The 13463-nt window shown below is 43.1% G+C and overlaps 1 protein-coding gene across 3 annotated transcripts in view; it reads left to right on the top strand.

The window, feature by feature from the left end:
- Positions 1-13463, top strand: part of ALOX5 (arachidonate 5-lipoxygenase) — a 266743-nt gene that overhangs the window by 111361 nt on the left and 141919 nt on the right. For all 3 annotated transcript variants that reach the window (XM_058176554.1, XM_058176555.1, XM_058176553.1), the window contains exons 7-8: positions 7028-7174; positions 7252-7455. In XM_058176554.1, coding sequence (XP_058032537.1) covers positions 7028-7174; positions 7252-7455 — 351 coding nt within the window. The remainder of the gene's footprint in view (positions 1-7027; positions 7175-7251; positions 7456-13463) is intronic.

Raw genomic sequence — 13463 nt, 5'->3', positions numbered from 1 at the left:
CCTTAAGTATCTGCCTCAATTAACTTAGCTGGTATATCCTTCCTGATATATACAACTATACCATTTTTCTTGTCCAAAGCTGATGCAACAAAATGTTTACCTAATTTTGAATTTATTAATTATTTTTGGTCTGATAATTTGATATGTGTCTCTTGTAGGCAAATCACATCATTTTTAAATTGTTTCAAATTGTGAAATATTTTCCTTCTTTTCTGAGCTGAATTCAAGCCATTAACATTCCATGACAAAATTCTATTTGCCATTGCTGGCCTCCTGAAGCTTTGAAGCAGACAACAGAAGATCCTCCTCCGGTATCTTCCGTCTAGCTCCTCCCACAGCTTCCATTCTGGGGTCCTGACTTTTACTTTGAAGCTGTTGCTCTTCTTTACGCTTAAGAGCTCCTCTTGTCACCCTTTGCTCTTGTGGCTCCTCTGGTGCTGGCAGCAATGAGGCCTCTTGGGTCATCACACCCTCTTGAATCTCTTGAAGTTTTTCTATCACTTCTATTTCAACTTTCAAGACTGTAGAGAGAAACTCCTTTGCCTTTAGCACAGTGTCAATCCGGTATCTCCTTCCTTGATAAAATACTGTCAGAACAACTGGCACCTCCCATCTAAATTGAATCTGGTGTTTTTTAAGTTCTTGTGTGAAAAAGAAAAAAATCCTTCCTGTCTCTTAACATCTTGGAAGGAATCTCTTTCAGGACCTTCAACTCCTGTTCTCCAATTTTCAAGGTGTTCTGATATGCAACTTGCAAAATCTGATTTCTCATAGTTCTTTTCACAAAATAAACCACAATGTAGCTTTCTCTGTCTTGCGATCCAAGAATTAACTCTATATATTTTACCAATTTGATAAGTTACCTCTTGGGGTTCCACTTCAATAAATTCAGCCAATGCTTCTGATATGATTTTTCTTAGGTCCTCTCCTCTCTGGTCCTGTAAGCCACAAATTCTAAGAGCTCCTTCCATAAGCTTGTACTGCAATATCACAACCTGATCTTTGTTTTCATCCACTTTTGTCTGAATACCTTCCATTTTATCTTCTAAGTGCTTATTTGACTGAGAAATCTGTTGCATCCCTTCTTTCATTCCCTCAACTTTTTTAGACAAGCATTGAAAGGCCAGCATAATATCTTCTCTTATTTTTTCATTATTCTCCTTCATTTCTTCCCTTATTTCTTTATTAAGTTTTTCCATCATCTCCTTTTGCCTCTCTTCATAAAGTTTTAATTGTTCTTTAAGTATATCCTCAAGATTTGCTTCAGATCCCCTTCTTCCAGAGAGTTTTGGTGGCTTAGCACTCATTTCAATCTTAAAAATTCAATAAAGTCAAGAATTTAAACTTAAAAGCTTTTCTTTGCCCCCTTCAGTATAGGAGAGCTCCGTTTATAACAATCCACAAATAGTGCTACTTTGTTAGACTGAGAACTTCACACTTTCACTTTCAGACGCCATTTTAAAGAGTCAATTAAGCAGAGAGAAAAAAAGGTTTCCAATTTCAAAAGGTCAGGATACTTGCGTGCTGTTTCTACTTCAAAGACTGAACGCTTGTGATTTTCCCCGTCTGCTTGAGAAGTCAGTCCATTTGAAAAGTCCTTTTGAGCGGAAGTGGTCCCTACTCCCTTTTCCTGACAAAGCAGGAGCGCGTTTGAAGTCGGAGCACAGTGGGGCTCGGTGGGACCTCAAACCCAGGAATTTCGCTCCTCAGAACAAAGCCCCTGGGGAGATCTACCACTCCCCGCAGCTCTGCAAACCCCTTTTCGCCCAGGGGGTATGCTGAGGCCAGCAAACAGCTGATTTCTGCTGTTTTGCCGGCTTTTACGATCTTCTAACGTGGAGTGCCCTGTTCAAGCGCCCTACAGGAGTGGTGACGTCACTGGAAGCCAAGTTGTAGTTGTTAATTGGCTTTGGCGGGGGTTGAATTCTCTGTCCAGAGCTATGGACACATTGTACCAGTCATTTAGTTGTTCTGGGATTCCTCTGGTGGAACAGGCTTTTCTGATTTTTTGATCGATTGCCTCTTTGAAATAGTGGAGGAGGATGTGGTCTGGCCAATGTCTAAGGTTATCAGCAACTCTTCGAAATCCCATACAAATTCCTTTAGAGACCTGTTACCTTGTCTCATCGTTTTTAAGGTGGTTTCACATTCTGCAATTAGGTCATCATCTTGAAACCGGTTGCGAAGCAATGTAATAAATCCGTGAACATAATTCAGGGGCACATTCATTGTGTAGTTGAGCTATCCACTCTGAGGCTAGCCCGACGTTCATACCATCTGAGATGGCGTTGATTAAGCTTCTTTCTGATGGGTATTGATGTATATATTGTTCAATGTAAGCCTCAGTTCTGCTGAGGAAGTAAGCCAAGTGGTGTGGATTCCCATCAAAGGTTGCTTTGAAAGCAGGAGGGGCTGGGTGAGGAGGTGGAGGTGGGTTTAGCTGGCCTACTTGTGGTTGAAGAGGAATTTGTGGGATGGCTGTTGCTGATTGCTGTAAAAACGCCTGTTGCGGGGGGAGGGTTGAAGCCACCGTGTCTGGTTGCTGAGTTGTAAAGGGAGGTGGAATCCCCCCTGGCTGCTGAGAAGAAAGTCCTTGAAATGCTTCAGTTGGCGCGGCAAAACCCGGCTGGGGGCCCCCAGGAAAGAAAGGGGCTGAACCCGCTCGCTGCCATTGGTATTGGATCCATCCTTGTCCAGGATAAAATGCCCAACCGGGAGGAATAGAAGCAGCAGGAGGTAGTGTAGGCCTTGGCTGGCGGGAAAAGTCAATTGGGGGGGTTGCAGTTCCCCCCAAGTCACTGGTGCTGCCCGAACTCCCTGCTTTGTGAAGGAGGGAAGGGAGGGCCTCCCACGTTCATCGGAATGGCTTCGAGCTTCAGTAATTTCCCCCTCTCTGCTGGGAGGGAAGATGAATTTAGGCTGAGCTAAATTCAATAGCTCTCGAGGGAGGTGAGCTGAGCTTATACGAGGCCTCACTTCCAAACGCTCAAAAGTTTCCGGGAGGTCCAATAGGGATTGCGATTTTAGGGGGTTTCTCAGACCCCAATCCAGTGACTCTCCCGATTCTCCAGTTTTTACTGTCCTCCATTGAGATTGAGAAGAGGGAGCGGGCTCTCCATTCCGCCCTGGGGAAATGTTTTCTCCTAGGGATCTCACTTCTTGCAATTGATGGGGAGGGGTTTGGCCGGAGTGACAGCTTACCCATGAATTGGAGTCTTTAGGCCGTGCACCAAGCAGGTTCCACAACTTTTGAATCATATGGGAAGTAGGTGATCTTGACCAAGTCCTCAGATTCCAGCCTCACTGCCCCTTCAAGGATTTCTGCTTGTTGGCTTTCCATCTTCACTGGGTCTTCGCACCACTGTGGAGGTTGCAGAGGCTGGGGCCCAGCACCCCCTAACAGGCCCCCAGAGCGGAGGAGAGGGTACCGTTAAACCAAAGAAAGTTTGAGTTTTGGAATAATGTCAAGGTTCCAGAAAAACCTCTTCTGCATAAAACAAAAAACTCTGAAGCCATTGTCTTTCAAAGTTCTTTACTAGCATAAGGAAACTGGCACACGATGAGTGAAATTCCAAAACTGAAACTTCCGGATTCTTTTCTCAGTTATACAAACCCCAAGAGTCCCACCCCCCAACCCCTTTGCTGGTCACATGGTCCAACGTTCTTCCACTTTATCCGAAACGTCTTCATGCCACTCCTTCTGCAGATGCAAACACAATCCGACCTTTACCGCTTGAAGAATGTTACCATACCCATCAACCCCCCTTCTTCCCCTCAGGGGAGAAATGTGGCAGCGTCTGAAACCTACGGCCTAGTATGGTTTCCAGGCCTGATAAATTATACTAAATAGAATGCAAATGTAATCTAATCAAATATAAAATTTGTTTACTATCCACTATTAATATACCAATCAACTATTATATACTGCACTATTTTTACTTATTTTTGTCTATCTGAAATCTAACATACAATATCCTAAGTTAATTCTAAATTAATATCTTAAATCAATCCAGTTTAACAAATATAACTATAAATATAATGAACAAAGAAGCAAGATCAATTCTATAATCAATTTGTAAATCTATAAAAAAGAAAGTATCCTATAATTAAATATAGGTATATAGAAAAAGACAGGGGGGAACAATTAATATATTAGAATCTATTCAATAAAAGGTCTAGAAATATATCAATATATAAAAGATATAAAAGATAGTCAATTGATTATAATTAGATCCCACTCCAGAGTTATCGCCCTAGTAATCAGGTTTTTTTTTCTTTCTTTAATCTTTATGCTTTTTAAATTCACTGCTACTTAGCATTCTTCGAGGTGGGAAATGGTTGCTATCAATAAATTGCACAGTCACTGTCCCTTCTCCACAGCTTCGTCTCTCTCTCTCTCTCTTTTTTTTCCCCTTTCCAAGAACGATCTGTTGTTCCTCTGCTCTCAGTATAAATCCCACACTATTGTCTCTATTACAGGAACTCTCCCAGTCTTTAAGCACGGCAGTCTTTCACATCACCATTCACAATACGTAAATACTTTCACTCTCAGTCCATTTGATATTGTCTCTTTCTGCTTACTTTTTCCCACTTTTCTGCTCCCACTGCTTAGGTGCTGCTTTTCACACTTTGGGAATTCACTCAGCCACTTCTTGGCAGATTTCCTCAGCTTAGAGAAGTAGTAAGGTGTCCTATTTCTGCTTAAACTTTTACCACCGACACTCCTGCTGTTTATCACTCTTTCACTTCCTCACCATTTGCTCGGGCCGTCACGCCTCTGGACCTAGCCAAAGGAGCAGATGGTCTCTTCTGTGTCGGATTTCAGGGAATCCACCCTCCGCGGCGGGGGATCGCCCTTCACCCCGTCGCCTCCAAATATTCCCTTTTCTTTTGCTGTCCTCTACAGGATCCAACTTTACCGTTGCCAGTCTCCAGACACAAAAAATCAGGCAAAAAGAATGGAGTCCCATCTTTCTACACCACACCAGCGTGACTCCACCCCGGAAGCTCCTGCATGCCTTGTTTTTGGAATCAGGAAGGGGATTGCGGGTCTGCCGCCCAAAAACGCTTTCCTTCCCGATTCCAAAAATGGAGGTGGGGACCAACTGCAAACCGTGGGGCCCACCTTGTTCGCCGAAGCCGCTGGGCAGATCCCCCCCCCCAGACTGTCCTGAAGAGGTTTGTTCCTCAGGCTGTGCCCCAACCCAGATCCCTGTTGCCTAGAACCACCCAAAAATGCAATGCATGGAGGCCGAAAATGTCTGAATGGTGGGGTCCAGCGGGTGGGTGGGGCTACATTTGGGGTATAAGACGCACCCAGATTTTCAACCTCTTTTTTGGGTGGAAAGGTGTGTCTTAAATTCCGAAAAATACAGTACATAGATACTTTCAAAGACATTATGTGAGGAACACTCTACTCCTAATATGGGAAAAGTTAAAGCAAAAATTTTTATGAAAATATGTCTGGCTTGCCACAGTGGAGAGCACTGCAGAGGTGGTATTCAGCCAGTTCTGACCGGTTCTGGAGAACCAGTAGGGGAAATTTTGACTAATTTGAAGAACTGGCAAATACCACCTCTGATTGGCCCGGCCTCATCTATTCGCTGCCTCCCAAGTCCCAGCTGATCGAGTCCCAGCTGATTGGCTGGGTCTTCTTTTGTTGCCCTGCACATGAAGCTGGAAAGCAGGTTAGTGGGGTGGGGAGGGAATGGAGATTTTACAGTAATCTTCCCTTCCCCTGGAGTGGGGTGGGGTGGAAATTGAGATTTTACAGTATCCTTCCCCTTCCATGCCCACCAAGCCACATCATGCCCACCAAGCCATGCCCACAGAATCAGTGTAAAAAAAATTGAATCCCACCACTGAAGCACTGATATATCCAAATGTTGTAAATTTGGAAAAAATTGTATCATATAAAGATATTTTAAATGAAAAAAGGGAACTTAAAACTAAACAGGAATTACAAAACCAAGTGGTAGACCTTGCACAGTAACCACATTTGTAAATACAATTGAGATACGAGAAAGATGTAAAGACATATGGTTTCTATAAAGAGTCAACAATACTTGATCAGATACTATTAGGAACAGAGGAAAAGTTAATAAAGAAAATATATAGTTATCTATTAAGCCTTAAAATGGAAGATGAACAAGTGAAAGAAACAATGATAGTATGGGCAAAATATTTTGGATATACTATAGAACTAGATAAATGGCAAAAACTGTGGGATAGAAATTATAAATTGACAACGGCAACTACATACAAGGAAAACTTGTATAAAATGTTTTATAGATGGCATTTGCCGCCGGTAAGGCTAGCAAAGATGTTTAAAAACTTGTCCGCCAAATGTTGGAAATGCAATCAGATACCAGGTTCATACTACCATATGTGGTGGACGTGTCCAAAGGCAAAACAAATTGGACAAAAATACATACATGGTTAGAGAAAATGATAAAGCAACACATAGATTTAAAGCCAGAAATATTTTTGTTAGGTATACTGCCAGAAAAATATGACAAAGGGAATGTATATGTAATATTACATGTTTGGACAGCAGCGAGAATTGTATTTGCACGAAATTGGAAAAATGAGGAAACTCCTACAGATATAATAAAAAAAATATTAGATTGTGTAGAAATGGATAGGTTAACATTAAAGATAAAAGGATGAAGAAGACACAGAATATTTTTTAACTTGGGATTTGTTTTATTAATAGTTAGATAAAGGTAGAAATTAGAAGTTGGAAGAATATTATTCTATACAAGTAAAGAATATTATTACTACTATTATTATGTATATGTAAAAAGACCCAGACAATACACTGTTTACTAAATACTTATATATGTTAAAGAAAAAGATATAAATAAAAATTTTTAAAAAGCAGACTGGCAGAAGTAATTAAATTGTTCAACCTATTATAAATTTTGTTATTCATCTGTTTGTGTTATAAATACTCCAAAGATAAAATATTTAATGCTTCCAGAATTATTTTTAAACCTCAAGCTGCATAACTTTTTTTTTTTGACAGCTAGGAAATATTTTCATTGTGGACTATGAACTTCTAGATGATGTTGAAGTCAATAAGACAGACCCCTGCACAATACAGTATTTGGCTGCTCCTATCTGTTTATTGTATAAGAATTTAGAGAATAAAATTCTCCCTATTGCAATTCAGGTAATTTTGGTTTTATCCAATTAAAATAAAATTTTAGTTGTTGTTGAAGATATTAACTATTTTATTAAACCTTTCAGATAAATCAAGCTCCTGAACAAAGCAATCCTATTTTCCTTCCATCTGATGCTAAATATGATTGGTTATTAGCCAAAATATGGGTACGTTCTTCTGATTTCCATATACATCAAACTGTGACTCATCTGCTTCGGACTCACTTAATTTCAGAAGTTTTTGCAGTGGCTATGTTCCGACAATTGCCTGCAGTCCATCCTCTCTTTAAGGTGGGTTATTAAAACACTAGAATAAGATACATTATTTTATAATCTATATAAGACCAATTTGATATAGTGGTTAAGGCAGTAGACCGAAAACCAAGAGGGTGCGTGTGTGTATTTACTGCTATTCTTCATAATCCTATATCCGAGCATCTTGAGCATTACAGTGATTGTAGCTTATACCTGTTCATTGGTTTGAGTTATGATTGTACTGGTAGTCTCAAGTAGTCAGTTAGAATAGGAATAGGAATAGGAATAGGAATAGGAATAGAATAGAATAGAATAGAATAGAATAGAATAGAATAGAATAGAATAGAATAGAATAGAATAGAATAGAATAGAATTTTTTATTTGCTAAGTGTGATTGGAAAATGCAAGGAATTTGTCTTGGTGCATATGCTCTCAGTGTACATAAACACTGTGCCGAGAACACACAACTTCAGCAGAAAGTAGCTTGGTTATCTGCACAGATGGCTCAGCTCCAAGCTCCAGCTTCTCCCCCTCCCCATAGAAAATGTCATGTTGCTGTGCCAGACAAGTCTGACAGAACTCAAGCCTTATTTCCTGCTTTTATGGGACAATGCCAGCTTTTTATCAGCCTGAGAACAGAGGATTTCCCCATTGACCGGGATAAAGTGGGGTTTCTCAGCCTCCTCTCCAGCTCTGCAGCTCGCTGGGCCACGCTCCTGCTGGTCCAGGCTAGTCCTCTGTTGGACGATTTCAGGGGTTTTTGTGAGCATCTCAGATTTATGTATGAGGACCCCATCAAAATGCAGAATGCTACCAGATGACTGAAGACCCTGAAGCAGGGTCGGAAACCGCTGCAGGAATATATCAGTGAGTTTCGGCTGCTTAGCCAGGATTCGACCTGGAATGAGGTGGCCCTCATGGACGCATTCCAGGATGGCTTATCGGAGGAGTTGCAGGATGAGCTGGTCAGGGTTGATACCCCTCCGACCCTCAATGCGCTGGTACATCTGTGTCTTAGGATCAACACCCGGTTGCAGATACGGACCAGTCACTGTGCCAGCCAGGAGACCCTTGTGGTTCCAGTCATGTGTGAGACCCCGGCTCCATGGGAGGAGCCCATGGAAATAGGCTGTCCCGTCTGTCAGTGGCCGAGAAAACTAGATGACGATCAGGGGGGTTGTGCTTGTATTGCAGGGAACCCGGATACATGGCGACCTCTTGTCCAAAGAAGCAACGAGAGGAGCCAGCTCCTGGACCTGTCCCAAAGCCACAGAAAACCTTGTCGGGAAACACCCTGAGCCCTAGGGGAGACCCTGGGTTGGGCACGCAATACCAAGGCACCAACGGATGTGGAGCCCGGACACCCCTGGCACCTGATTTTGGCGGCAAAAGTCTTCTTGTCCAATAGTCAGCAGGGGATTCTGGCTCACGCTTTGGTGGACTCCAGAGCTACAACTAACTTTATGGACGTGGCATTTGCAGCCAAATATGCAGTCCCTCAGTGTCCAGTGGATCCTCCCATGCTCATGGAGACCATTGATGGCTGGGTGCTTCTGTCTGGGCCAATTACAGCTGCCATGCAACCCTTGCGCCTGACAATCAGGTCTCATGAGGAGGCCATTCAGTTATATATTACCTCAGGCCTGCATTTTCCCGTGGTTTTGGGCTTGGCTTGGCTCCGGACACATGACCTGTAGATCTATTGGTCCCAGAACTTCATCTCTTTTCCGAGCCTGCAATGTGTGGACCACACCCGCCAAGTCTGCGCAGGCCAGCTGCAGGGCCCAACCGGGGTGTCCTTGCCTTCCAACCTTGAAGATTTTGTGGATATTTTCAGTGAGCAGAAGGCAGACCAATTGCCCCTGCACCGCCCATATGGCTGCCTCATTGATTTGATTCTGGATGCGCCACTCCCAGTGGGGCATTTGTATTTGATGTTACACCCTGAGTTGGCTGCGTTACAGGACTTTGTGGACCAAAACCTGGCTTGGGGTTTTATCTGGCCCTCGTCATTGCCATTGTTCGCCCCGGTCCTTTCGTGAAAAAGAAGACTTGAGACTTGCGGCTTTGTTGCGACTACCGCAAGTTAAATGCCATCACGGTGCGCAACCAGTATCCTCTGCCTCTTATTCCAGAACTGTTAAAATGGTTTCGGGAGGCTACCGTGTTCACTAAATTGGACTTGCGAGGGGCTTATAATCTTGTTTGGATCCTTCTCGGGGATGAATGGAAGACGGTGTTCGGCACCTGTTATGAACATTTTGAGTCAGCCGACATTGGTCATGCTGTTTGGGCTGACTAATGCTCTGGCTGTCTTCCAACATTTCATGAATAACATTTTTAGGGACCTCTTGGACAAGTTTGTCGTGATTTACTTGGACTACATTCTGTTCTACTCTCCTTCCTGGAAGAGCCACCAATAGCACCTCCGCCTGGTCTTGCAATGTCTTCGAGAGCATCATCTGTATGCTAAACTGGAGAAATGCCAGTTTTTATAGTCCATCATTGAGTTCCTGGGGCATCGCATCTCTCTTGGCATTGCCATGGAGCCGAGCAAGGTGGAGTCTTTGCGTAGTTGGCAACCTCCTCGACGAGTGAAGAATGTCCAGCGCCTTCTCGGATTCGCCAACTATTATTGGATCTTTATCCCCGGTTTTGCTGCCTTGACTGGGCCATTCATTTGGCTTCTGCAGAAAAAGGTCCCATTCTGGTGGGATACCCCCGAGCAGCAGGCATTCCAGGCCTTGAAACAGGCCTTCATGAAGCCTATCTTGAAGCATCCTGACCCCCACCATCCGTTTGTGGTGGAAGCAGATGCATCAGATGTTGCTGTTGGTGTGCTGTTGCTTCAGGCTCACGCGTCTGGTGGTATCCTCTTCCCTTGCACGTATTCACGGAAGCTCAACCCTTCCGAGCACAATTACACCATCTGGGAGAAGGAGTTACTGCATTTGAGGCCTGGAGACATATTCTGAAGGGGGCCCGCCATCAAACTGAAGTCCAGATGGACCATAAAAATTTGGAGTTCCTACAGACCACCCGGAAACTGAACCAACGGCAGATTTGACGGTCCCTCCTCTTTGCCTGGTTCAATTTCCACGTGACATACATCCCCAGAAGTTGCAACCAAAGGGCGGATGCACTCTGGAGAACACCGGAGTATTCCCACATCGAAGACCCGCTTCTGCTTCAGGCAGTGTTGCCTGTACAGTCTTTCACTGCGGTTCAGGAACCAGTGGATTTATGGGCTCAGATTCGAGAAGCACAGTGGCACAATGCTTACGTGGAGCAACAGAAGGAAGAGGTAGGGCCCACTTCCATGGACATTTCACGATGAACTCTTGCACTACCGAGACAGGCTCTACATCTTGTCACAGTGCCATGATAATCCTGAGGCAGGGCACTTTGGCCTCTTTAAGACACTGAATCTAGTTTCTCACACTTTTTGGTGGCCCTGATTGTGACACGATGTCCAGGCTTATGTCACGTCCTGTGTTCACTGCCGACAGGCCATCGGCAACAGGAGCCCCTCCAGGGCTACTCAACCATCAGAGAGATCCTGGGGTGCCATTTCCATGGACTTCTTGACAGACTTGCCTCTGTCTTCTGCATTCCCGACCGTGTTCGTGGTGGTGGACATGCTGAAGAAGATGGTACATTTCATTCCATGTCGTGGGTTACTGACGGCTCGCACCCCCACCCCCACGTTTATCCAACACGTTTTCTGGCTGCAAGGCCTAGAGTTGTATCAGACCGAGGGGCTCAATTTACTGCCCATTTTTGGAAAGTGCTGATGACGGCCTTGGATGTAAAAATCTGCCTTTTGTCAGCACATCATCCGGAAACCAACGGCGGGACTGAGAAAGTTATCGGCATTCTGGAGCAATACCTGCGCTGCTTCATGAACCAGCAACAAGACAATTGGTTGGATTATTTGGCAGTAGTAGAGTTCACATTCAACAACTCGCAACACACCTCCATGCAGATGACCCCTTTCCTGGCTAATGTAGAATATCCTCCATTAGCCTTGGTTCAGGATGCAGGGGAGAGCCCTGTGGTGAGGGATAGTGTTGTTGTCCACCAGCAGCCTGTGGTGCTGGCAACTGAGTCAGACAGTGATAAGGCTGAGGAAGAACATGGGCCAGTCCTGGAGGCTGGGGAAGGCCTGGATGATGGCTCTGCGACAGAGGCAGAGATGGGGCTGGGGCCATCTGGGAGTGATGTGTGGACTCCGGAGCCTCCAGAGGCTGACAGTAGTGAGGCAGAGGAACAGGAGGAGCCTGTTCCTAATGCACGCATGAGAAGAGCTGCCAGAAGGCAAGAGCAGCTCAAGCAAAGAGGACAACTTGGGAGTAGGGCCAAAAGATGATTGGCTTCTCCCACAAGGCTTAAAAGACCAGCAACTGCATTTGGGCTCTTTGTTGGAAAACAACAGCCTTGCTCCTTGTCTTGTTGCATTTATTTCTTTTTTTATTCAAAAAGTTTTACAAAAAAATTTTTTTTTCCCCTTTCCCCCCAACCCCTCTCCCTTCACAAACCCCCTCCCCCCTCCCCCCCTGGCTTCCCGGAACAAACACAAGGTATAGTTAAAAATAAAACAAACATATGCTAAAAAATTTTTTCCCAAAACTATTATACCAATTCTCCCTCTCTAGCTCTGACTTCCTCCTTACATAACCAAATCCTTCAAAAAATTAACAATAAACAGTAATAAAATATATAAATCAGTAGAACAAATTAATCCTAAAATATTTTAAAACCAGCTAAAGCATAAAAATCCAATCCAGTTCAGAGAATATCTCCTTATAGCTTCTATAACCATATAACCATATAATTTCCCCAAGTCTTTCTTACATAAGATCTTTCAAGAATATTCTATTTAAAATTCAATACAACAGATTATAAAATTTATAAAATTCAATAGAAAATTACAATATTATTTAATTAATTACAATATCTATTCAACTTTAGTCCTTCCTCATCAAAATCCAGTATATCCAAATATCTAGTCTCTTATAATCACAAATTGCCTTCGGGACACTAATATTTTGTCTATTAATATTTTAAAAACCTTGTTTCAAAAATAATACTTTTGTCTCTTGCCATTTTTTGGTGCATTAATCTCTGTCTTTCCTTCGTTGCTCCTTTTAAAAGTCAATCACAATATTTCCTAGTAATTCCTTATGTCCAGAAATCCAAAAATTACTGCCGATATTCCATCAGTCCAAAAGAGAACTCTTGGGAAACATTAAGCTTGTGAGTCTTTTCCATTTGAGGACAATCTCCTGTAGCACAAATTCAGGCAGCTCATCCAAACTATTTAAAGAAAACTTCTTTAGATCACCTTGTTTCTTCACGATCAAATCTTCATATTTATCCACTTTTATTTGTATGTCCTCCATTCCATTTTCCGAATAATTGCACTGGTTAATTTGCTCCAAACTCTCATCCAAAACGTCCCCATTTTTATCAATTCGTATTTTGAATAATTAAATACATACTTTCTGCGTAGTCCTGTATAAAGTCACGAATCCATTCTTCTGAAAGAACCTCCATAACAAAATTCCTGCTGAGAATCCCCTTGTAAAGTACTTAAACAGCGTAATATAATCCAACAGTCCACAGTCAAACACAATAAGATAAAATCTCCATTCAGTTTCGATTCAACAGCAAAGCTCCCTTTGATGTATCGCTCTGCTTTCAGTTTCTCTAAAACGAAACTGAAGGGGGCGAAGTCAGAAAATCAAAAATACTTGCAAACCATTAATTGTTCCTCACACTCGTTCCGCCTGCTTTTCGTATCCACAAAAAGAAATCAATTGCTAGCAGAAGTGGACACCTTCCTCTTTTCCTGCTTTTTCAGGAGCGCAGAGAATACTGGAGGTGGGGGAGGGGTAAATAAGGGGATTCGACCGTTCAGGACTTTGTATTACAAAAACAAAGCCCCTAGGGGAATCTACCCAATTCCTCCCCCTTGCTCTGTCTCTCTCTTTCAACCAGAGAGAGAAATGAAGCTGGAATCAGTTGTTAAATCCGGCTTTTAC

This window comes from Ahaetulla prasina, chromosome 3 (assembly GCF_028640845.1).
Source record: "Ahaetulla prasina isolate Xishuangbanna chromosome 3, ASM2864084v1, whole genome shotgun sequence".
Lineage (NCBI taxonomy): Eukaryota > Metazoa > Chordata > Lepidosauria > Squamata > Colubridae > Ahaetulla > Ahaetulla prasina.
This window is presented reverse-complemented; position numbering and strand designations above follow the sequence as displayed.